A 25,193-nucleotide genomic window follows, 5' to 3' on the forward strand; every position below is an offset into this window, starting at 1 on the left:
GGGCGGGGAGCCGGGACTGCCGCCCGGGGCAAGGGCCGATCGATCCTCCTCGGTCCCTGGAGCTGGGCCCCTCGTCCACACCTCGAGTTGCTGCGTGTTTTCTTGTCTCTGATTGTAAACAGATTTGACTAAAGAGGTAAATTAGAAGTTAATTAGAGAGAACATGATTGATGAGGCAGTTCGCCGTGATTGGGAGGCGTGGAAAGGACGGGCTCCCGCCGCGCGGCGCGGGATGCGGGAGACGGAGGTTCACCTGCGGGGCCGGCGCGGGGAGGCCGGCTCGGCTGCCCTTGCTCCGAAGCTTCAGGGTCAAACCGGCCCCTCCACCCTGGGCAGGAAGTCCCAGGAGGAGCACATGGCGAGACCCGTAACTGGGGGCCAGGCCCCTGCCGGACGTGGGCGGAAGTGGCCGGCGGGTCGCCGGGTATGGCCAGAGCTTTCATCCTGCAAGTGCAGGCTGGGCCGGGGAAGCCGCCAGTGCTCATTAAACATTGATGTCGCTCCAGGCCCTATGCATGTTCTCAAACCCTTGCAAGGCTCATGCTGCATCTCCATTTTCCAGATTAGGCCATCAAGATTCGGAGAGCTAAACCAACTCACCAGTGTCACCATGTCACAGAGCTAATGAGGACGGTGCCGAGACAGGCTCTAGAGCCTGTGCCTTTCTGCGTTCCAGGCAGACCCCAGCCCGAGCCCTCTCTACAGCACCCCTGCTTACATGCCTCCAGCACGGTGAGCTCACTCCCTCCCAAGGAGGCAGGACAGCCCTGACCATGGGAGTGTTTGTCCTTGTGTGGACCTAATCTAACTCCCCCAGTGCCACCTCCAGGGCCCAGCTCTGCCACTTGCCTGCCTCCTTCACATCCCAGCACACAGCCCCCCAGGGTGAGGGGGACACGTAGAGGTCACCCTGCCCAATCCCTCATTCTCCAGGGGAAACCAAGGTCCAGAGAAGATGTGACGAGCCAGTGTCACTGAGGGGTTGGACCTCTCTACGGCGAAAATACAGGGATCAGGCCCTGCATGCCCAACATCCTCTCCCCAGGCTGAAGTCACAGCTCTTCCTTTGTTCGCCCGCCACTCCCCTCACTCCCTCCCTCATCCGCAGGATTCGCGGAGGCCTGACGGGGTGCTGGCTCCGAGAGTACACAGTGGGGACGCAGACCCACACCTGGCCTGCTCCCAGCCCAGTGGGGGCGGCGGGCAGACGGCCAGAGCTGCAAGGAGACCCAGGAGGGGCGAGATGGCCCCTCCGGGAAGGGCACGGAGCCAAGCCCTGTGCCAGGTGCAGGCGTGTTCCGGGCAGAGGGAGCACGGTACATTCTAGAAGCTGCCAGAAGGCCAGTGGCTGGAAGACAGCATGAGGGGGAGCTGGCGGGAGGCGAGGTCACATCGGGAAGCCCGGGGTGTGTAGGCCGCTGCTTGGATTTCATTCTGAGCAGTGGGAGTGAGGCGTCTAGACCCGCAGCAGGGGCGGGTGTGAGGTTCGCACCTGCGGAGAGGACGCTCTGGCCGTGGGAGGCCCGGCCAGGGGCGGGCGCGGGCGGAGGCAGGCAGGGGGTTCCTGCGGCTGCTGCAGGGTGAGCGCAGAGAAGCAGATGGTGAGAAAGAAGTTCCGGGTTCCGTGGGCAGGGCTTGGGGAAGGATCCGATCTGGGGGTTCGGGATGGGCGGACGGATGGGGAGCCCCTCCTGAGACGGCGGGGGTGGGATCCAAGGAGGCCCAGGCTCGCGGGGAGGGTTAGGAGTTCCGTCTGGGGCAGGTTCAGGAGGACGTGGGTCAGGGCTGACAAGAGCCGGCAGACTTTGAGTCACTGTCCCCCGATGCTGACGACCTCACCGGGGAGAACAAGCCGTCCTGGTGCTCCCTTCCCTGGCGAAACGGGGCGGAGTCCGGGCGCGGAGACCAGAGCTGAGCACACAGAGCAGAGCCGAGACCGCCCCGCCCTTGTGTGACCGGACGCCGCGTCCCTGTTGCAGCCGGTGCAGCCCGAGGCCTCCCGAGGCCCTGGAGTCCAGCCTGACCCGGCTTCCCTCACTCCCCAGACTCCTCCACGCCTGGGCTGGAGCCGCCCCTGGAGAATCAGACCAGTGACGCGGGCAGTCGGGCCCTGACCACTGGCCGCGGGTGGCCGATGGCCGTGAGCGATCCCTGCGCCCATTTCCTGAGCCAGGTGCTGCGAGTGGTGGGTGTTTACGTTGTACAAAGCCTTCTGCCATGGGCCCTGTTGTTCCCATTTTGCAGATGGAGAAATAGAGACTCAGAGAGGGAAAAGGCCCAAGGTCACCCAGCCTGGAAGGGGCAGAGTCAGATCCAAACCCAGACGCCGCAGCACACATGCAGGGTGTCCTCCGCTGCCTCTCCAGCCGCCGGGTGGGGGTGGGGGATGGGAGAGAGCCCTGCTGGGGTACAGAGGGGCGTCTCACACCCTGCCCTCGGACAGGAGCCCAGGAGAAGAAACTGCCAGCTGGCTCCTGCTTCCAGCACACCAGGGACCAGGAAGTACAGATTAAGTGACCGAGCAGCAGGTGCGGGAGACACTGAGGCCACGGGCAAAGCGGGGCTCCCAGGACACACGCTGGGGACGGGCTTCCAGCCTCTTCCTGGCCAGTGCTGGGGCTTCTGGTTCCTCTGGCTGGAAGTGCCCATGGGGGCAGGAGGTAGAGGCCTGTGACGGAAGTGAGTGGAGCCCCAGGGCCCAGGCCTGGCTCTGCCTGTGCATGGGGTGTGCGGCCTCAGAAGCCCCTGCCCTTCCCTGGGCCTCAGTTTCCCCTCCTGTACAATGAGATCACGAAATAAGATGATATTCAGAACCCCTGATGGCCATAGATTGTCTTAGAGAGAGCGAGGACAAACATGTGAACATGCCTGGATTCTATCTCATCCGCTCCTCGCGGCTGCTGGGGTCCGGGGAGGGAGGTGAGGAAACTGGCTCAGACAGGAGAAGGGAGTTAGTTATCCAGGGCCACACGGGGTTAAGATGTGAACCCAGCGGTGAGCTCTCACCACTGCCCACACCAGCAAAGAGCAGGTATTGGATGGATGATCAATATTGGTGGGATGGATGAGTGGACGGACAGAGAAGTGAAAACGTGCACACACTCTGGGAGCCCTCTTCCCTCCAAAGCTGCCCCTGTTCCCAACCCGGTTTCTTGAGGCGGGGGCAGGAGGGCTCCAGGGGCGTGGGCTTGGCCAGCTGCTGCCGTCCCCCGGCCACGTCTGCTCCCGTGGGGGCGGAGGCTGGGAGAGCCCCTGATGTCACACTGCGCCGCGTTCGTGACCACGGCTGGAGACTTTCCCGGATTAGAAGGGAATCTGTCCCCTCCCTGAGCTGCCGTGGCATGATTTACAGGCCTTCGTGAGTGCCATGAAAGACCAGAGCAGGTTCCAGCCATTTAAATATAATTTCCGGGCACCTCCGTCCAGATTCTACCAGTAGATCATTAATACGAGGGACCTGGGCGGCCCGATGATGCCTCCTCTCTGGCAGGGACCCCTCAGAAGACAGCACCGTCCTCACCCTTGCCTGAAATCTCACCATTAGAATGTCATTCCTTTGGTTTAATGCCCCACCCTGATTGCAAAGGGCCTTTGCTTCGGTGGGGAGAACATTAGCTTGGGGCTCCAGAGATCCGTGTTGGACACCTTGGGCACTTTGGTCAAGTCTCTGTCCTCTCATCTCGCCCTGGCACCCTGGAGAATTGAGCTGGAAATGCTCCCAGCGATGACTGAGTTGTGCCCTCCCATTCCAGAGGCAGGGAGGCCACAGTGCAGAGAGGAGGCTGCCGGGGGGGGACCAGGGACTCAGGGAACTTGGAGACTGGATAGGGCTCGGCATGCCTGATTCCCATCCCCCAGTGGGGGAACCGCACCCCAACATCAGGAGTCGGCCAGCCTGACCCTCTCCCCTCCACCCGGCAGACAGGTCGTCTGGTAACCAGCAGCCGTGTCACCTTGGGCACCTCTGCACCCTCAGAGTCTCGGGCTCCTCCTGTAAAATGGGAGTGTTCATGGTATGTGTGACCTCATAGGGTCACTGTAAGGATTCAAGGAGAGACATTAGCAAAAGACTCAGTTCGGTGACCAGCACTCGGCCAATGCAGTAAGTGTTGTTGACTATTTGGAACCAGGAAGATCCAAACTGGATCCTGGTTCTGCCACTTGCCAGCTGTCAGACCTTGGATGCCTCTCTGGGCCTCAGTCTCCTCATCTGTAAAATGGGAATTCAAATACCTACCTTTCAGTGCTGTGAGAATTCAATGAAAAGACATGTACACACTTGGCACGTGACCTGATACATTGGAGGCCGTCAGCAAATGACACCTGCAGGTCATTGCAATGCAGAAACAGTAACCTGTATCAAGATGTGGACAGTCCAGCGCCACTCGGCCAGTCGTAACTGAGGACCTACTATGTGCTAGGCCCTGCCTGCAGTAGCAAAGGATGAGAAAACCAACTCAATTCTTCCTCGTGGGCTCTCAGTCTGATGGGGTGCGAGGGTCAGACCAGCACAAAAAGGTGTAAAAAATCACGTTCATGTAGTCACTCAATAATTATTTCTGAGCACCTGCTCTGGGCCAGGACCTCTGCTAGAGAACAAGCAGACACAGCCCTTGTCCTCGTGGGGTCTGCCCTGTGGCGAGGGAGACAGAAAGCCAAGAAATAACCATGAAATGCAGCAGACGAGGTAAACGTTGAGAAAAATACAGAAGGGGAAGGGACTTCAGAGGGACGAGGGCTGCGTGTTAGATGAGATGGTCCTGGAGCATTTGAGAGGCAGAGAGGTGACAGGCCCGGGTCACAGCAGGACTTGTGAGATGTGGTGAGCTCGCTGGCCTGGGCCCGAGTGAGAAGGAGACGGTCTCCGCACAGGGAGGTGCCAGGGCGGGAGCCGGCCACTTGCACACGCCCGTGCACAGCGCGGTGGCCTCAGACATGCTGGGAAGGAAGGACGCCCACAAAGGCCCCTGGCGCTGGAGGGAGCTGGGGACACGCAGGGTTCAGACAAGGAAACGGGGGGCCTGGTCCCTGTCACCAGGTATCTGACTGGCGCCGACCCCCGTTCTCTGGCCCCAGAGGGTCCACGCAGGACTGACATGCGGATGTCAGTGTGAGGAGGGAGATTGAGCCCCATAACAACGAGGGCATGTGCGGCAACTAACACACGCACAGAGGACAACGTTCTTCCCTTGTGCCTTCCCCTTCCCAAACAACCTCATGGACTTGTCCCTTTTACTCCCCATTTTACAGATGAGGAAATTGCGATTCAGAAGGCTTAAGTGACTTGCCACAGCCACACCGTCTGTCCATGGCAGAGCTGGGTTTGGAGCCCAGGTCTGGGGCTGCCCTTTGCAACGGACAGTGCCCTTCAGACTTGGAAGCAGTTCTCTCCGGAGGTGCCGGGCTCCTGGTGGCTGGCGGAGTGCCAGCGGAGGCCAGCGCTGACCTGTGGGGCGCAGCTGGCTGTGGCAGGAGCCACGTCTAGCCTTGAGCATGCAGCGGGGACGAGAGGGACATCGGTTTTGCCCTTATAGCGCTTACAAACAAGTAGGGGAGACCGACACTAAACAGCTAGTTGCATAACTAATTATGTCATTAAAATTGGGCTAAGGGTAGCAGTTCTCACTCTCGCTGCCACCCTGGAGCTGGGGCCCTGCTTCCCCTCCGAAGCTCGGGAGGAGGCCGGGCAGCCCTTCCACAGGCTCCCTGTGCCCTGCAGCAGGAAATCTCAAAAAGGCATCGTGTCCCTGAGGGGCACGGACCCCTGAGGTTGCAGGCTCTTGCAAACAGCCCAGATTGACCTGCCGTTTCGGCCGGTCCGCTCCAGGCTGAGGCCCTGTCTTCTGCCAGTCTCCACCCGAGGGCTCTGATGGCAGAAGCCTGGGGCAGTGGACCTTTGTCCCAGCCACTGTGTGACGTCTGCCCAGTCACTTCACCTCTGTGAAGCTCAGCTGCATCAGCTGTAAGATGAGGTGAACAGCCCATGCTTGTCATGAGGGTTTTATGAGATACATCCTGATGCCTGGCACACAGTAAGTGCTCAATCAATGCTCATTCCCTTCCCCTGTGTGGGGTCCATGGCGATACCAAGCTCAGGCCTCCCTTAGAATGGCTAGCTCTGCGCTGTCCACTGTGGTTGTCATGAGTGACACGGAGCCACTTAGCACTGGGGAGGTGGCCGGTCCCAACTGAGATGTACCTTACGTATAAAATGCACAACCAGATTTTGATGACTTGGGATGCACAAGGGAACGCAAACTCTCCCATTAGTAATGTTTTACACTGATTATGTGTTGAAATGGTAATATTTTTGATATATTGGGTTCCTATAAAATATATTATTAAAGTTAATGTCACCTGTTTATTTTTACCTTTTTTTTTTTAATGTGGCTACCAGAAAATTTAAAATTCCACATGCGGCTTGCATTTTATTTCTGTTGGACAGTGTTGGTCTAGCTAATTACTCACAACCGTGGAATATTTAGACTGGCATTAACCATGCCATTAAAGTCGGTTCAGGATTTTAAAAACATTCCTACAAGCAGGGCCTTATAATTAGCAGAGACCCTGCTGTCCTGCTGTGTTTAATAAGCACCTGGTTTGCAGGGCGAAGGGCCCCAGGGGGCCCCTCCCTGGTGCATTAATTGCCTTTGATGAGGATTACCATCAGGCCCCTTGCTGGGCCAGCACAGATTCGTGCCACGGGTACTTCTTACAGGCCTTGATAGAGCACGATTTTGGGGATTAGGTTCAAATCTGAGGGCCAAGGCCTAGAGGGGTACTATGGACTGAATATTCATGCGCCCCCAAATTCATGTGTTGAAGCCTTGGGAACCCTCAGAGTTGGATGTCTGGAGGAGCTGCCTGGCTGCAGAGGTGAAGATGGAACCCAGCTGCCCTCTCAGGCAATGGCATATGGTAGAAAAGCCCCAGCCTGGAGTCGGGAGACCCGGGTTCTCAGCCTGGCTCTGCTGTTCCCTCCCTGCAAGATCTGGGCTTCTTGCCACCCCTCTCTAGGCCTTGGTTCCTCCATCTACACAATGGGGACATCTGTGATTGATGTTAAAAAAAGAGATACTTTAAATTTTAGGTTGTAGATGATGTCTTTCCTCTCTGTGGTCCATCCGGACTGGCGTAAAGAAAAGAAATGTCAGGGAGGCCCCGTAGGTCTCCCTGGGGTTACCAGCCTGGCAGAGACAGAGGCCAGGCAGGATGAACTCCCTGTGGGCCCTGGTGTCTGGCCCCTGGCCTGGGCATGGCCCCCAGCCTAGAAGGAGCCTTCCCAGGCAGCTCACGAGCCCTGCAGCATGCAGATGGAGGCAGCGTGCACATGAACACTCAGAATCCATGACAATGGAGGACCTGGGTCTGCATCAGTGGTGAACAGTGTGGGCAGAAGGGTCAGAACCCGGAGGCTCCTGTGACAGGTACAGGGTGTGACAACAGAGGCTAATCAAGGCTCCTGCCAGCCCAGAGGAGAGCAGATAAGGAAATCAGTCATCCCAGACCTTGCAGGGAGGTTACAGCTGGCCCCTGGGCTGCCCTCCAGAGGAGCGCTGGGCAGAGTGGCTTTCTCATTCCACGGGGCTGGCTGGGCCCAGTGCAAGGAACAGAAGAGTAGGACCTCCCGGCCTCCCACCCCTGCCGGAATCCTCACTGTGGCCCACCAGCTCCCTGCATGGGACATGCCTGGGGTGTTGTGAGTGGGCAGATTCCCAGATGCCCCCCAGCCAGACTGAAAGAAACCCCCCAGGAGTGTGGCCTGGGCACACCCAGCCTCCCCAGAGGATTTTAATATCTCGTAACTCTGTGCCTAGGCCACTGTGCTCAATCCTGCCTGTGCACTGGGATCGCCTGGGGAATTTTGTACAAGCCTCATACCCAGACCTTACCTGAGACCAATTATGTCAGAATCTCTGGGGTGTGGCCTGCACACTAATATTGTTTTAAAGCTCCCCAAGTCATGCCAGTATGCATCTGAGGACTTCCCCAGCCCCAAATCAATCCTGAGAGCCTCAAGATGGATGTCTGGGGTAAACGGGCAGTTGTGAGGCTCAGAGAGGAGAAGTCACTTGCCCAAGGTCACACAAGGTGGTGATGGCCAAGCCAGTCCTGAAACCCAGGCCTCCTTCCTGACGGTGGGCCAATTTCTCTCCCCACGTTATGTCTCCTTTTACAAACCAGAGCCCAGGCAGGCAATGCCCACAGTATTTCACTTTAATAATGTTGGGAACTGGTACAGTCAGGGCCACCACAGTGATGGGGCGGGAGCCTCGATGGCGATTAGTGGAGTCGTAAGTCTTTCGCTTTATCCAAATCTTAGGCAGTAATTTAGGAAATTTAATTAAAGGGGGAGAAATGGGGACACCTCGCGCTCCTTGCCTCCTGTTATAATGAGTGAAATACACCGGGCTGTAAAAGGAAATGCTGTCTGAGACGCAGCTCCGATGTTTTATTGCCAAGTTTTATTCGCTGATGTAAACGTAATCGCTGGAAACTGGAGCTCTATTAATGCACATATTTTCACACATCCGGGGCCCCTCCTGCCCCCCTTCTCCCTCTGGGCTTGTTCACCTGCCTCCTAGGGTCAGCCCTGGTGCTTTCTGGGCATGTCTATGCCAAGACTGGATTTCCCTGCCGGTTTCATACCCTCCCGTGGCAGATAAGACTTTAATAGAATTCCATTGCTCCTCAGAGCTCAGTAATGCATTCTGGAAATTAGGTGGCTCCATACTAAAGCCATTGTTCCCCCTTGTAAATGGGCTCTCTCGAAGCCAGTGACCGTGGGGTCTCTGATAAGCTCTCATGAAGCCTTGCTCCACATGTTATTGGTGTGTTAAGAGGTGCGACTCCGAGCTTACATTGCTCATTGTTAGGGGCTGATACATTTAAGTAGTTTCTCCATGAATCAGGCAGCTTAGGTATTTCCCCCTCTTGGCATTGACAGATGAGCGCAAGGAAGCCATTTAGACGGTGCTATATAGGGCCCCGGCCCACACGGTGAATGATTTCCAATGCCTGGTTTAATTTATTTTTAAATGAAATTTGTTATTGATTCTGGATTAAAAGGACAAATCTTACGCTGTTACCACTGACAGAGCCACAGTGCTCAAGTGACACCTCCCAAAGAGGGGAGGGAGGGTGGCCTCCCTGAGTCAAGGGAAGGGAGGAGACAGGCTCAGAGGTGAGGCACGATGCAACATCCCGTGCTTGGGGGGAACTTTGAAAAGATCGTCTTCCCCACCTGAAATACTTGACGTGATGTTCACCTCTGAGCCTCATTTGTGTAATGGAAATAGCAGTGATATTTGCTTCCTGGCATCCACATGACCACGAGATGCTTGTTCAGTTGCCTCCAGGGATGGGAGGTTTTCTGTCTCCCGGAGCATTCCCAGAGTGAAATGAGTGAGAGAATCACCCACCCTAGTGAATTCCTAAAGTCTATTTCCTTGGATAGTCTTTGCTTACCTTCTGCCTCCACGAGGCTCTCAGTTCCACAGTGCCTGCAGTTTGCATTTGTATTGGGAAGCAGACAAGAGACAGAATTAGTCAGGGAAGGAGTATGGGCTGGGATCCGTCCTTTCAATCCAACCTCTGCCCTGCCTTACTGTGAAACCTTGTGAGGGTTACTTCATCTCTTTGAGCTTCTGATTCCTCATCTATAAAAGAAGGAAGGAAGGTAATAATAGTGGCCTCGGGGGTTGTTGTATGAACTATATGAAATCATGGATGTGAATGAGATTTGTAAACTATAATGTGCAGTTTAAGAGCTGCAGGAAATAAAAGTGGGACAGTATGGCATAGTGGGAGATCCCTGAGCTGGGAGACAGAGGACCTGGATCTAGTTTTGTCATGGTTGGCTGTGTGACTCTGAGGAAGTCACTCACCCTCTCTGGGTCTTAGTGTTATAGGATGCTAAGAGTGCAAATTGCACTAGATGTGCTCAGGAATTATCCCTGAAAGCATGGGCTCTAGAATCAAACATATCATGGCTGTACCACTGCCTTGCTATGTGACTTTGGGCAAGAAACTTAACCTTTGTGAGCCTGTTTTCTCATCTGTAGATAACAACAACAACAAATATGTATCATATTTACTATGTGCCAAGCACTGTTCTAAGTGTTTTCCATGTAGCAACTCATTTAATCCTCACAATAATTGCGTGCAGGGGATATCATTATCCTTATTTTATGGATGAGAAAACTGAGGCACAGAAAGGCTAAGCAACTTGCATAAGGTTACACAGCTAGCAAGTGGCAGGATTTAAAACTCAGAGAATGTAGCTCTAGAGTCCACACTTCTAACCACACTATCCTACCCTAAGTGAGCCTGGTTGTTCTGAGAATTAAGTGGGATAATTAATGTTCTCAGCACAGTGCTACAGCAATGGCCACAAAGAGACTTGGGGACTGGGATAAGGCAGCAGGCACTTCTTGCTGTGGGGGATTCAGGCTGTACCCAGGCCAAAGGGGGACTCGGCTAGATAGAGGGGACAGCATACAAGTGTAGGGGAAGCACTGGGAATGGTAAAGATGTAACAAAGCCAAAACATGCTCAGGGAGGGAACAGTGGCTGGAGTGGAGGCTATGCGTAGGAGCTGAGACTAGGACCTTGAATGCAAACTAGAGAAGTCAGGATTCCTTGAATAAACATGGCCATCAAAGGGGTTTGAGCAGAAACATCACATCATGAGCCTTTTCAAAGTCATACGATCCCTGGAGGTCTGTCCTTGAAGGAACCTTAACCTTGTTCCAGACTGCGAGGAGAAAGGATATCTGAAGGTCAGTCAGGGGGCTAGTGGCACCACAGCAGTGCATCCCGCCAGCCCCCTCCTCTGCAGTCCTCAAGCATCTCTTGTTTTCCTCCTCTCCCTCTTTGTCCCCTTCCCTGTGTCCCCTCCTTCCAATCTGTGTTTTAAGAGGAGAAAGCCCTGGGTTTGAGCCCCAGTTCTGTCACCACAGTCTCCTGGAGAGGCCTCAGGCTGGGGGTGAAAGAGTCCTGGGTCTCAGTCTTGGCGCTGCGAGGTGATCTCAAAGATTCCCAGGTTTTCTCATCTCTACAATGGGAACGATAGCGCCCAATTTACTGGAAGTGAGGTTCAAGTGTATTAATAAATGCAAAAACGCTTTCGTACAGTCTGAGATGCCTGGCCATCCCAGGATAACCTAAGTACCACCTCTGAGTGGAAGAAAGAAGTGAGTTAATCAGGCAAAAACAGCCCCTTCCTCTAGTGAGTGTGGTCCAGGAGCTGGGACGATGCCGGGATCTGTCCTCGGTGCTGAAGGAAGCGCGTGGGCCCTGCTGGTCCGGCGGAGTCTTCCGTGGTGCTGAAACGGTGATTGTACGTGCTCGATGCTTGGAGGGTGGGGGTGTCCTTAATTTTGAAGGAACTGGATTGTTGCTGGCTACCACGGGCCCCTTCCGGTGTGCTACCTGCCATAATGTTAGAGCAGGAGATGAGAAGACAGAGTAAAGACAGAGGGGGTTACGTTCCTCGGGCTCTAACCTCGCTCTCAAACTTGGGCGCTGCTCGCAATGCTGGATGCTGGGTCCATCCGCAGTCTGGGCTGGGGAGTGGGCCGCATGATGGGTTGACCTAGTTCGGTTGGTGGGGTGGGGGTGGGAGGGAAGTCAGAGGGTCTGTCCGCGGTGCTGAACCCTTGCATCAAACAGCCGGTTGAGGCGGGGGCGGGCGCCCTGATCGGCGCTGTCCTCCTTCGTGGTGCTGAAACCGCAGCAGACAAGGCCGAGTTGGGAACTAGGCCTGGGGAAGGGCAAAGGAAGAGAGCAGGCGGCACCCTGCCCAGGAGTCTCCGTGGGACCTCGGAGAAGCTAATTCCCTGATTTAAGATACTTCTTCATCTTTTAAACGGGACCACAGTTCCGCCCTACTGAAGGTCCGTCTCATCAGCCCCAGCAAAACGGTCAGAGAAGGAGTCGGAGGACCTCGCTGGAGTCCTGCTCTTGGGAATGGGAGTGGCTCCATATCCCCCTCTCTCACCGCGCGCACACACACCCCCAACCATCTAGGCTCAGCAGTTTGGGGAGGCGACAGTCCAGAAGGGGGCGAGCCAACCCACTGCCTAAGGCTCAGTATCTGTAAGCCGGAAGGAGCCTCCCCAGCTGGGCTGCCGCACTCCCATTATACAGACGCGAAAACTGAGTGCCAGGGAGAACAAAAAGTATTGAGCTCCTACCACGTAGGCAGCATTATGCTAAGCGCTTTGTATACACGACTTCTTAAATCCTCACCATGACCCCTGGTGGCAGCCATTATCCTCACTTCTCAGGTGAGACCTTGAGGCTCAGACAGGGGTAGACACCTGGACACGATCACACAGGGAGTCGAAGGCGGCAGCAGAGCTATAACCAGGTCTCCTGTGTCTTCCTCAGCCCAAGTTCCTTCCTCATCTCCCCCTCCCCCCCCACTTGCACCCCCACCTGATCCCCTGACCCCGGCGCCCCCCTGCTGGCAAAGTTGGAGTCGCTCTGGTCTGGCCGCAGGTGGATTGGTCTTTCTCCTTATCCCTGCTGGATAATATGTCTGTTTCTGAAGCCAGCTGTGTTATGCTTTGCGGGAACTGTGTCCCTGGGGCGGCTTCTGCCACTCCACCCCGTCCCCGCCCCCGCTCCCAGGCGAGGGAAAGTTGCGGGTACCGCTTTAAAAATCCCAGCCTGGGCAAAACTTTGATGATAAATCAAGCGGCAGATCCCTCCGCCGCCGCCTCCTCTGGGCGGGGGGAGGGCGAGGAGGGAGGGGTGCGGCGGCGGCGCCGAGCAGAGTGGCCTTCCGCGGAAGGGAAGAGTCCCGCAGTCAGAGGCGGCCGGCTGGGCGTGCGCTCGCTACCCGCAGCCGGGAGGGCCGGAGCCGGGCGACGGCGGGGACCCGGGCCGGGCCGGGGACAGCGGGCGAGGGGCAGCGGCCGCAGCCGGCAGTCAGGCCGCACAGGGCAGGGGGCGGCGGGCGCAGGGTCTGCGGGCTCCCGAGCCCCGATGTGAGGCGGCGGCGCCCCCGGCCCGAGCGCGCACCATGGGGGCCCCGCTCGCGGTGGCGCTGGGCGCCCTCCACTACCTGGCACTTTTCCTGCAACTCGGCGGCGCCACGCGGGCCGCCGGCCACGCGCCCTGGGACAACCATGTCTCCGGCCACGGTGAGTTCGGTCGCCGCCCCCACGGACTTCCCCACCAAACCCCACCCCGGGGGGCGCCGCTCCAACTTGACAGCCCCGGGGCTCGAACCCGTGCTAGCCGTGGCGAGAATCCCGGGGCGCCCCCTGCCGGCGCGGTGGACCCGCCCTGGTCCCCCGGCCAGCCGGGCGCTAGGAGGGGGCACCCGGTGCGCACCCCGGTTCCCGCTCTCGCGGAGATGCCCCAGCCTCCTGGCCACACGCACACTCGCACGGGTGCGCACACCCCCACGGCCACACAGACAGTCACAGCCACAGACACTGAGGCTCCGCGCTGCCTTCTCACACTCACAACTCCTGCCCTGACGCACCCTGACACACACCTTCTCAGACCCCTCCTCACTCCTAGGCCCGCACACTCATGCCCACCACACACACACACACACACACACACAGCAAGCTCTGCACTGGTGGCTCACGCTCTGCCAGCTGGCACCCGGCGCACACGCTTTGCCACAACTCTTGCCTGCCCACCTGCAGACACGCTGGCGCGCACACACACATGCACGCACACACGCACTTGTGAACACACTTTGCTCGCCCACTCCTCCCTGCCCATCTGCCTTTCCCCTTTGTGGGTTTGCCCCCACAGCTGCCCTTGTCCCCTCCCTCTCCGCACTGGCCCCTTATAGCACAGGGACAGAAGACCCTGTTTCTTGAGAACTGGTAGCCTGGGGCTGCAGCCTCCCTGTTGGGCGGGCGGCATCGCAGGGCTTGGTGGGAGCCCCTGGAAGACACTGGAACAGTTGCGGTGGCTGCTTCCGGCCAAAGGCACGGGAGTGGGAGGGGAATGCTGGGTGCTTTTGTCTGCCTCTGGGAGTGGGCAGGAAGCCCCGACCATCCCTCCGTAGGGTCGTCTCCATCCTCAGCTTTGGCCCCAGAGGACTGAAATGTGGGAAATTCAACTCCAGCCGCTGAGGGAGCCGGGAGCGAGCAAGCGGTCCCAGCACCGGTTGCTTGAGTGGCAGAAGCTCCTTCTAGCCCCAGAGGAGCCCAAGTTGGCAGCAGAGTTGGGTCGTCTGGGGCTGGCAGGTGTGGGGGCTCTGCCTGCCCCCTGTGAGCAAGGCTCTGGTACAGGGGCTGGGGCATCGAGGGCACCCAAGTAGACCCTCCTTCCATCCATCCCTCCCTGCACGGGCTCCTAGTCCTGCCAGGGAGGCTGCAGCACCAACGCTGGGCACTGTGGGCCCAGGCTGGGGGAGGTTTGCACGAAGAGCAGAGAACGGGGTGATGTACTCTGATGGGAATGAGGGAGGGGTGTCGGGGTAGATAGTCAGGGAGGCTTTGCTGGGCCGTGAGCACAGGAGAGATTGTTCCAGGGGGACAGCAGCTTCCAAGCCATTCTCAGGGTCTCTGGTTTTTGGGGACCACGACTCCCTGCACCGTCTGCCTCACCACGTTTGATAGTAACGTGCGTCATTCACGCACCCTTCCCATCCCTTACCTGGTATCTACCGGCCTGGCGGGAGCGGCGACAAATAGGGAAAGGGTTATTCTGATCTTCAACTTATAGATGGGGAAACCAAGGCTCAGAGAGGTGAGGGGAGTTGCCCAAGGTCACACAGTGAGAGAGTGGCTGAGCCAGGACAGGCCCCAGGATCTGCCGGGCGAAGACAGCGCTTTGTCCAGGACATTCATCTCCCTGTCACATCCCTTCCCGTTCAAGGGAAACTGGGAATTCCTGCCTCCCCCTCCTCCTCTCTGCACTCAGTTCCTTGGCACGGTTGGAACTTAAACTAGGAGGGTTTTCCACGGAAGGACTTCCCTGAGTTTGCGGTCCTGAGAGGTACAAGGAGTGGGGCCCTGAGGTTTATGGTCATTTTGTCCCGGGAACACCAGACCCCAGGGTTTTGGGTGCCACTCTGTCATCATTCCTGAGCCCCCACGCTGGCCCCCACCCAAGAGGGAAGCAGCGGCTGCCCTTTGTGTGACAGTCTCTGCCTGCCCCCTGGTGCCAGGTGTGCCGAGGGGTCACAGCTCTGCCCCTCCAGCCAGAACCTCCCATCCACACCCTGGAGAGGGCAAGCCAAGACCTGGGGCAGGGCCAGGTGGAAGGGCGGCAGCACCAGCTGCTGGTGAACTTGGCTTCTCTCTGGACCCCCCTGGGGCTCTGGGCAAGCGAGCCACCCCTCTGGGCGTCCTGAAGAACGAAGAGGCCAGGCTGTTCTGCAGGGGCCAGGCCACCTTCCCTCGACATTGCCAGGTTCAAAGTCACCAAGTAGTGGCTGCCGAGGAGCCCCCACAGCTGCCCCTCTGCCGGGCCAAGCGCCCGCCACCACAGCAAGGGTTTGGAGCCACTCACTTAATCACAAAAAGAAACTGTTATTAATGATAGTGAGACGCGGCGAATAAGTGGGTCATGTCTAATAAGCCATTTGTGTTCAGGAGGAGAATACCAATTTGATAAAAGCTGTGTGTGCTGAAAAAGCTCAGAAATTGCTGTTTAGCAGATTGGAGCCTGATCGTTTCATTATTCCTGGGCTCTGTGTGTCCTCAGCTGATTCAGGAAATGTGGCGGGGTCGGGAAGGTGTCTCGGTGTCTGGGGGTGGGGGTGGGGGTGGGGGCTGGAGGCAGGGGTCCCTGGGGAGGCCCCTGACCCCGGCCGCGCCGCGCGGTGGCTGCTCACCCCTCCAGCTCCACCTGAGCCCGGCTCCGCCGCGGGGCCAGTGCCTCCCGCCTGCCTGCCCTGGAGCTTGTCACAGGGAAAGCCTGCGGCCAGATGGGTCAGCAAGGACATCTGTTTCGCTCCCCACCTCCCTCCTACCTCCACTCAACCCACTTCGAAGAGGGCTTTTTAGAGGTGTGAGCGACGAACGTGGAGCACGTGGAGCCTGCCTCTCGAGCAGGCGCCGGGGACTTGGAGGCGGGGTGGTGAGGGTTGGTGTCTGCACCTAGTAGGTGCAAGATAAATGGCAGCTATTTTGATTTTTCCATATCAGAAATTGTTAGCCTGTTGCTATGCGCCCAGCAAGAGTGGGAGGAAAGGGAGCCGACGTTTGTGAAATGCCTACTGTGTGCTAGGTGCTGCCAAGCCCTTGCCGGTGTTAACTCACTCTGGCTGACCATACGTGCAGGGCTGGTGTTGCATACACGTAGAAACTGAGGTTCAGAGAGGGCCAGTGATTTGCCCAAGGTCGCCGAGTCTGTGCAGAGGGCCGAAAGCTGTGTTCAGAAGGAAGGTGTGCTCGGCAGTTCTGGGCCTGCCTCCTCCAGGACAGCCTCGAGGCAGGCTTGGCCCAGTCACGTGACAAAGCTACTTCTGCAGAGCCCTAACCCGGGCGTGCTCCCTTCTAGTTCTCTGGAGAACAGTAAAGCAGTGGGTGGCACCAAGAGGAAGCGGCCGTTCATAAAGGTGTCAGGATCTTGCTGAGGGTACATGCCAGTTAGAAACAGGCAGCTGGACTGGACTCTTTATCCAGTGCTCTCCAGAGCTCATCCAGGGCAGGGGTCTGGAAGGCAGGATCTTGGTGAGGATCCTTGCACACCCCCAGCCTCTGAGTCCCCTGGGGAGATTGTCACAAGGCAGATCCCAGAGTCCCCCCAAACCCACTGGCCAAAAGGGTTATTGCTGCGACCCTGGAATCTGCATAGTAACCAGCACCTCAGATGGCTCTTGTGCAGCCTGGAGTTTGGAAGTCACTGCCTTGCTTCTTCCTCTGTGCCCGGCGGGAGACGCAGGGATGGGAAATTGGCTGATGTAGGGGTGGCCTGGTTTGGTGTCCTGGGTGGCGGGAGGGGTCCAGACTGGCGCAAGTATGTGAACGCCAAGAGGAGCCCCAGGAAGCCTCACACTGCAGCAGACATCGTCCTCCCACCCCCCGACACACACAGGCACACGCACACACACGCACACACACACACATACACGCACCCTAGGCCAGCACCTTCAATTATTAATACACCCAATGCAGACAAAGATCCTGGCTTGGCCTGGGCCTTCGTCCATTGAGTGATTCACTGTCCTGAGATTCTCTCTGTTGCCAGGAGGGAGCAGCGGGGCGCCGGGGGAGGGAGGGGACACCGGGCCATTTGGCAAGCAGCCTGTGCACTGAAAAATGACTCTGGCTTCCTTGTGTTCCTTACTGAACTGTTGGTATCTCACCATCAATAAGCCGGCTAGTTTGGTGGCTGGAAGATGGAGAAAATTGAGTCCTGTCTTCCGAAGGTTATGATGTTAAAAATGTGTTCGCCTTTGTCTCGGGCGTGGGTGATTATTCTATCAATTACGCCCGTAAACACTCCGCCTTGGGCTGAGGGTTTCCCGGCCTCCTGTGGGGAATTGGCCCTCACAAGCGGTTTTCCCCAAGTCCTTCACACCAATTGGTTTTGACACCTTGCCCATCAGCCGGCTCCCGCAGCCTCTTCCGCACACGACAGGAGCTGCAGGCGGCCAGCAGGACGCGGGGAATTTGGCTCCCGGCCGTGCTGTGGCGATGGCTAGGGTGCCGGGCACGGTCGCCCATGGCAAGGGCCCTTCTGACCCGCCAGCCACTGAGGCAGGAGATGGAGCACTTGCAGTGGATCGCCGGGTCCCCTAGGGCTGTCCTCCCCAAGCCCCTCTCTTCCCCAGCGAGAAGAATAAGACCCAGTGACAAGGGAGAATTCGCACGAAATTGCCTGGGAGGTGATTTCCTGGCTTTGGGGATCACTGCACCCAACTGTGTGCACATGGGAACAAGCACACATGGAAGCAAATATTTACTGAGTGGGCCTGAAGTGCTACTGTCTCATTTGATCCTTACAGAGACCCTAAAAGGAGAGACTGTCCCCAGCCCAATGTACAGATGGGGAAAATGAGACCAGCTGAGGTTAGAAGGCTTACCAAGTGTTGGAGCCTGGATTTGAACATGGGCCTCTGGGCTGGCACAATGCTGTTGGGTCCTAGGGAGGAGGAGGGCGAGGCTGAGGTCTTCCGGATGGAAGGGCAGGGCTCGGCCTCGGGACTGGCGAGGTGACCGCCTCGGTTCGCACCCAGGAGGGTGTGTAGCACCCCCAGAGCAGCACCCTGTGTCCTCGGCCCTCCACCTCCCCCAGGCTGAGGAAGAGGGCGGGGAGAGAGGAGGGGCACGGAGAGAATGGTGACATAGGCGCCCCCGTGAGGGGTGATGTCAGGAGGAAGAGGGGAAGGGTGGTTAGGAACCAAGGCCACTCCCAGGGGCTTGGCCGTGACCGTGGGCTTTAGGGACCAAAGCAGCTGCTGAGGAGGTTCTGGGAAATGAGTTTGGGGCCGGCTGGGCACACGGGGGTCAGGTTCCCTTGTGTCCTGGCACCCAGCACAATGCCTGGCCCAGGGAGGTGGCAGGGAATGAATGAAAGGATGGCATGGAGGGCAAGGCAGGGGTCTGAGGTCTAAATTCTTAAACTTCTGCTTATTCTAACTTTACATACTTTTAGCATTCAGATAATTTTAATGTCATAAAAATCCATGTTTGCAGTAAAAAAAAAAAATCACAAAATCAGAGCCCTTCCTCATCCTTACTGACCACAGCGAGGACATCCTGGGGTGGGTAAGGCTGATTTCACCCTGCAGTGGGTGCACCCAGGCCCAGCCCCTTGGGGTGCATACGAGATATTGCAGCCAGGAGGGTGTTGGGGGTCCAAGGGTCATGCCCTCCCCCTACCCCCAGCGAGACCCTAACATCAGAAGAAGGGGCAGTGGTCTCACTGGGAGAACGAGTCCCCTTTTCTTCAGCTAGTGACCCTGGGGTCCAGGGCCTGCCCCACTGCCCCCTCTGATGCCCGCAGCTGTGGAGCAGGGAGGTCGCTGCAGGACACAGAGCGGGGTGCCGGTCTTCCAGGTCCCCCCAGCTGGACCTCCCTCCCCTTCCTCAAAGCCACCAGAGGAGTCTCTGGGACTCAGTTCCACCATCCCCAGTTTAAACCCTTCTTCCAACCCCCTAGGGCCCTCAGCAAGATTGGGTCCTGCCTGAGAGAGGATTCTAGGCAGAACTCAGATAAACCTCTTGCATTTTAATAGTTATGCATTTATTTTAATGTGTATTGGAGAAATATAACCAGCACATCAAAACTGTGATTTCACAGATATGATTGCTTAGGATGAGACTAATGGGGGCATTAAAAAATAGTGGGTTAGTTTATAGGAAAACATTAAGGACATAATGTTACAGGTGGTACATAGGCGTGTGGTGGGGATCCGGGGTGTGGGGATGTCTTGGGGACTTGGGGTGTGCCAGCCCACAGGGGGTCCCCGCACACCTCAGACTCTTCACACTGGAAACTGACAGCCTATACGTGCTGCCATATACGGGAAGCTCGGTTACTCATTCATTCTTTCATTCATTCAACACATTCTGATCGGGCACCTGTTATGTGCCAGGCTGCCTTAGCCTCTGGGGACATATCAGTGAAGAAGACAGATAAGGTTCTTGCTCTCTTGGAGTTCTCGGTCTAGTGGGGGAGACAAAAAAAAGCCAAACCCACATAAGTATAAATAGTGATAAGATTTAGGAAGCAGGGATGGTGTTTGACAGGGAGAAGGGCATTCACCCCTGGGGCAATGAAGGTACCCAGTAGTGAGCTCCCCGTCACAGAAGGTGTGCAGGCTGGACTCAATCAGTTACTAGGTGGGAGTGTTATTGAGGGGATTTCTACCCTTATTTCCCAAAGGAGCGAAGACGGGTGAAGTGGGCAGAGAATCCAGAACACGGTGGTTAATAGAGATCTGCAATTCAGTGATGGGCCAGGTGGGTGGAGCTCCCAACTCTGGAGACGCCTGGCCCCACACAGGGGACATGGCAGGGACGGGGCCTTCTCTGTCCTCTGAGTTGGCAGGTGGGGGCAGTGGCTCCTTTGGGACTTCAGCTCTGCATGAAAGTGCCAGAGTAGAGGAAGGAGCTTGTGGATGCTGACTTGTTTGGTCCACCCTCCCCCTGCCTCTGCTTTGCTGGGTGACTTGGCAGGTCCCTTCTGCTTTCTGGGCCTCGGTTTCCCCCCCAGAACAATGACGAGTTTGCCTAAGCTCTAAGCCTCTAGGATTCTCCCACCTGTGTCTTCCTAAGCCCTGTCTTTTGTGCTGTAATGAGCAAGCAGTGGCCGGATTCCACCCAGCACGTGGCGCTCCACTCTCGGTGTCCCTCGGGGGTCTGTGAAGCCAACAGCAGCGGGGTGCACCGAGCATTTTCTGTTTCGGTCACTTCTCCCTCCTCTCATTCAACCCTTACGTGCACTCCCATTTTACAGACCAGGACACCGAGACACGGGGTGGCGTGACTGGCCTGAAGACACAAACGTTGCAAGGCCACGCCAGGCTGGAGCCCAGCCTGTGGGGCTACAGAGCCAGGGTCGTAACCCGAGCATCTGTCCTGCTCCCGGAGCCAAGCTGGGCGTGCGGGCAGGAGCGCTGTTCCGGGCGCGCTCCTGGCTTCTGGACTCTCACGCCAAAACGCTGAGAACGCCTCGTCTGGCCCAAAGAACATGGGTCGGGAAGTCCAGGCTCCGGATCCAGGTCCAGCACTGTCAGAGGGGAGTGGGGGGAGACTGGGGGCTTGCGTGGGACCCTGTGTGTCCCTGGCGGGAGCGAGGGGGGTGACTGTGTGTGGTCTGAGGGGCTGTGCAGGCGGGGAGGGAGGGAGGCTGGGTGGTCCTGTAGCGTCCTGGCCTGGGGGCAGGCTGGTGGCCTCTGCCCCGAGCCTTTGCCTCCAGGGGTGTTCTTGGGGCTGAGGCAGAGGCTCTGGGAGCATCTGGAAGGTTAGAGCAGGAGCTGGGCCGGACGGGGCGCTCAGAGCCTCCAGTTAGGGGCGGCAGTGGCCGTCTGTGGGAAGCGCTCTCTGCCTGCCCCGCCTCGGGGTCTTTCTCTCCCCCGTCTCCCTTTCTCTCCAGATCTTTCTCTGTCTCTTTCCCTCTCTATTTCTGCCTTTCAATCTCTTTCCATCTCTCTTTGTTCCTCTCGCCGCGTTTGCTGTATCCATCTTCCTTTCTCCTCTTGTTTTCCCCACCCCGTTCCTCCCTTTCTCTCCCTCTGCGCGCGCGCACACACACACACACACACGTGCGCACGAGCACACACACACACACACACACGTGCGCACGCGCACACACACACACACGTGTGCACGCGCACACACACACGTGTGCACGCGCACACACACACGCACACGCACACGCACAGCTCTTCAAGTGACATCTGGGGATCACACATGCACACATCCCGTACATCATGGTGACACCCACACAGAGCAGGCACTCAATAAATGTCAGTTGAAGGAATGAATGAGTGACCGAGCGGCGAAGCTGGAAGGGACACTGAAGCTTGTCTATACTAGTGGCTCCTAATTTTTTTGGGAGTCACAGTCCACTGGAGATTCCGATGGAAACTATGGATCATTTCCTCAGAAAAAAAATGCCACATGGTTTTGCCCCACAGTTTCAGAGGGTTTAAGGGAAACAGCTTTCATTTCACTGGTGAGGAAACTGAGGCCCAGAGACGTGCCAGGGCTGGCCTTAGGACGCAGGACAAGTCCGTGGCAAAGCGGAGCTTGGATCCCAGTACTTTGCCCTCCCTGCAGCCCTTCACGTGACCCGGGGCCGCCTGCACAAAGCTTCATTCTCTTTTCCCAACAAGTCCTTGCTGAACGTCTTTGGGCGTGGGGAGGGGAGAGAGAAGGCGGACAGTGAAACAGGGACGGGCTGTCGCCCAGGGGACGGGGCTAGGCAGGCTGGCCGGCCATCCCGAGGGAGGTCAGCGAGTCCAGGTGCAGTCAGGGAAGACTTCTCGGGGGAGGCGGGCTCCTTCTGGGCCTGTGTCCAGGGCCCGCGAGGGCTGAGAGGGGGACTCCAGAGGCCGGTGTGGAGCTGCGCCTGGCTGCCCGGGTCTGGCAGGGGTGAGAGGAGCCTCCCGGATCGGGCTGCGGAGTTTGGTCTCAGCCCAGGGCAGAGGCAGTAGGGGGTGCGGCTGTGGGGAGAGGAGAGGGCAGCCCAGGCAGGACGGGGAGGCTGGAAGGCTGTTTCTAGAGGAGGCGCTGAGTTTGGTCTGAGCCCCGCTGAGTGCCTGGGCTCTCGGGATGCTCAGGTTGGTGGTGGTATCCAGGCAGGGTGGGGACGTGGGCTCAGAAGGAGGGGACAATTGGGCGTATGTGTGTGTCTGTGTGTGTGTGTTTGCACACTGACCTCCTTTCTAGTCCTTGAGCACATCAAGCCCCTTCCCTCCTCCGCCCTTTCCCCAGCTGTTCCCTCTGCCTGGCAGCCTCTCTTCCTGCCCCATGGCCCCCTGGCTGTGTCCCTGTGCTCCTGGTGCCCCTCAGAGAAGCCCACGACCTCCTGAGTGCCACAAGCCCTGCAGCAGGCAGCAGGCCCCCAGGCAACGTGCCCACCTTGCAGAGGTGGAAACTGAGGCTTAGAGAGGTGCCGTGAGCTCCGGCCCCACGTCTAGCTCAAAGCAAGAGAGCGGAACCCAGACTTTGCTTTCTCCCCCCAGCCCAGCGTTTTAAGGGGGCTTCTTGGGGTGGGGGTGGGGCCTTGACCTAACCCCCTTTCTAGGAGCCTTCAGGTTGCGTCCCCAGCAGCAGCGACAGGGAAGAAGGCGGAGAGCGGACGGTGGGGTGTCTGTTTTGCTTTGTGAGGTTTAAAAAAAATCATTTCCGGCCGTGGAGGCGGCAGCAATTACGGCCAGCTCACTAGGGAGCTGTTTGCCGCCTGTCATCGGCCCCAGAAAAGGGTCCCTAATGGAGGCCGGGCGGCCAGAGCGCACGGGAGTGGAAATAGCGCTCAAAACAAAGCTGCACTAATGGGCTCGGCAGGCGGGGAGAGCGAGGGCTGACCTCGCTGGGCGGGGCTCAAACGCCAGAGGTCTCCTGTGCCCCCAGGCACCCCGGCAGCAGGTCCCTGGACTCCTGCTAGGCGCGGGAGCCCCAAGCCCAGATCCCTTTGCTGATCTCAGCTCCGTGCCTTCGGGCATGATAAATCCCAAAGCAGCGGAAACATAAGTGCGAAGGCCCTGGGGGGTGCCGGTGGGGGGTTGGAACCCCTTTGGCTGGGGATTCTTTGGTTCTAGAATAGTCCTCCTGTTTGAAAAGTCCAGGCCAGGCCAGTCTTCTTGGTAGGGAAAGGGAGATGGAGGCTTGGAGAGGGGGAGCTGGAGCAAGGCCAGGCTGTGAGAAGCGGCGGGAGTAGCAGCCTAATCCCCCCTGTCGCGGTAGTGCCCTGCCAGCCCACTGGATCCCACTGAATCCCCACAATACCCATTTTATAGATGAGGAAACCGTGGCTCAGAGACTTGCCCACCATGAGCAAGTGCAGCTGGGGTTCAATCCAGGTCAGCCCCACTCCGGAGCCCAGAGCCCCCGAGTTGATCTCCCAACCCAGTTGGGCGGGGGCGGCGGGGCTGGGGCAGGCACTTGCTCGTGGTGGGGGCCAGGCTTGGTCCGGCAGTGGTGGGGCCGTGGGCACCCTGCCCTCTGTCCCTGCCCACTGGGCACTCCAGAACCTCTGCTTTGGAGCATCCCAAGTGTGTGCCTCAGTGTCTCTGTCTCCCTCCCGCGGGTCTCTGCACCCTGCTTTCGGGTGCCCTTGTCTGGCCCCCTTTCTGCTCTATTCTCCTTCTTGCCAGCCCCCCGCCCCCGCCCTTCCTCTGCTCCCTCCTTCCCAGTGGAGCCGGGGCTGCTCCTTCCTGGGGCTCTGGGGCGACCTCCATCGCCCTCCCTCTCTGCCCCAGCTGGGAGCAGGGAGGGGTACGGCTGGGCTCTGGGTCAGACACTGGGGCTCCAATCCCAGCCCCCACTCAAGCTCTCTTACCTTCGTTATGCATCGGGGGTGGGCTCGTCCCCCTGACTTCGCAGGATGTGCAGGTGAGGGTGGGAGGAAATGGCACCCACACAGATATCGGGGTGCCTGTGTGTCTGCTCTGCCCCCCCCCCCCGCACACTGCCACGCTTGCCTCTCTCCCTCCCACACCCTCTCACTCCCTGCTGTGGCCCAGAAGTGTGGGCAGAGGAGGCGGGAATTCCACTGGGGAAACCTGCTCGACTCCCACAATCCTGCAAGTGCCAGAATATTTTCGTTCTCCTTAAATCTCCCTAGATTTGTAATTCCACTGCTGTCTCCCTCAATATGTGCTGGTGGCCTTGGGAGGCGCCCTGCCCCCAGCTGCTGGTGCCAGCACTGTCTGCCGGGCTCTGTCGGGGCTGCCTGGGCTGGGGACATGGGCAAGTCCCCACCCGCTCCACCGTGCCTCAGTTTCCTCATCTGTAAGAAGAGGAGAATGATAGTGGCCGCCTCCCAGATTGTTTGGGGATGAGTTGGGATGTTTTATTATATTAAATAAACACCTCGATAAAAAGTAATGAAATACTTATATATGCTACCAACGGTGGATGAACCCCGAAAACTTTATGCTAAGTGAAAGAAGCCAGTCACAAAAGACTACACAGTATATGATTCAATTTACATGAAAAGTCCAAAAGAGACAAATCCATAGAGGCAGAAAGCAGGTCTGTGGTTGGTGGGGTGGGAGAGGGAAGTGGGGGGTTTCCTCTTGGGATGTTGAAAACGTCTGGGGACCAGATAAAGACGGTGATTGTACAACACTGTGAATGCGTTAAATGCCGTTGAATTATGTTTTCTGAATTCCACTTCAATTAAAGGTAAATGAATAAATAGGAAACACCTCTGTAGCATGTGCCAGGCAGTCTGCTGTATAAATAGCACGGTGGAGAGGGTGGGGACTTGCCCATGTCCCCACATTTCAAGCCTTACAGCAATCTTTTGAGGTAGTTGCTATTAGTAGCCCCATTTTGCAGATGAGGAAACCGAGGCACTGTATCACCAACCACTTAGCGTATAGTGAGTACTTAAAACCGTTAGCTATTTAAGTTTATATTAGGCAGGCGGCCCCCACTCCCCCAATAGCCAGGGCCGGGCAGGGCCCTCACCTAGGCCGAAAGTGCTGGTGCGTGCCTCAGACTCGGCACTGGGTGGGTGCCACCAAGGGACAGCGGGCGTCGTGGACCTACTGTTTCCCTCACACTGAAACGGGCTCCTCGCCCGCATCC

At 57.6% G+C, this 25,193-nt stretch overlaps 1 protein-coding gene across 1 annotated transcript in view; it reads left to right on the top strand.

The window, feature by feature from the left end:
* The first annotated feature begins 13,030 nt into the window (after nucleotides 1-13,030).
* The window catches only part of VSTM2L (V-set and transmembrane domain containing 2 like), a 36,350-nt gene continuing 24,187 nt past the window's right edge, over nucleotides 13,031-25,193 (top strand). Inside the window, exon 1 of the mRNA XM_012755294.2 lies at nucleotides 13,031-13,151. Coding sequence (XP_012610748.1) covers nucleotides 13,031-13,151 — 121 coding nt within the window. The remainder of the gene's footprint in view (nucleotides 13,152-25,193) is intronic.

This window comes from Microcebus murinus, chromosome 16 (assembly GCF_040939455.1).
Source record: "Microcebus murinus isolate Inina chromosome 16, M.murinus_Inina_mat1.0, whole genome shotgun sequence".
Classification (NCBI taxonomy): Eukaryota; Metazoa; Chordata; class Mammalia; order Primates; family Cheirogaleidae; genus Microcebus; species Microcebus murinus.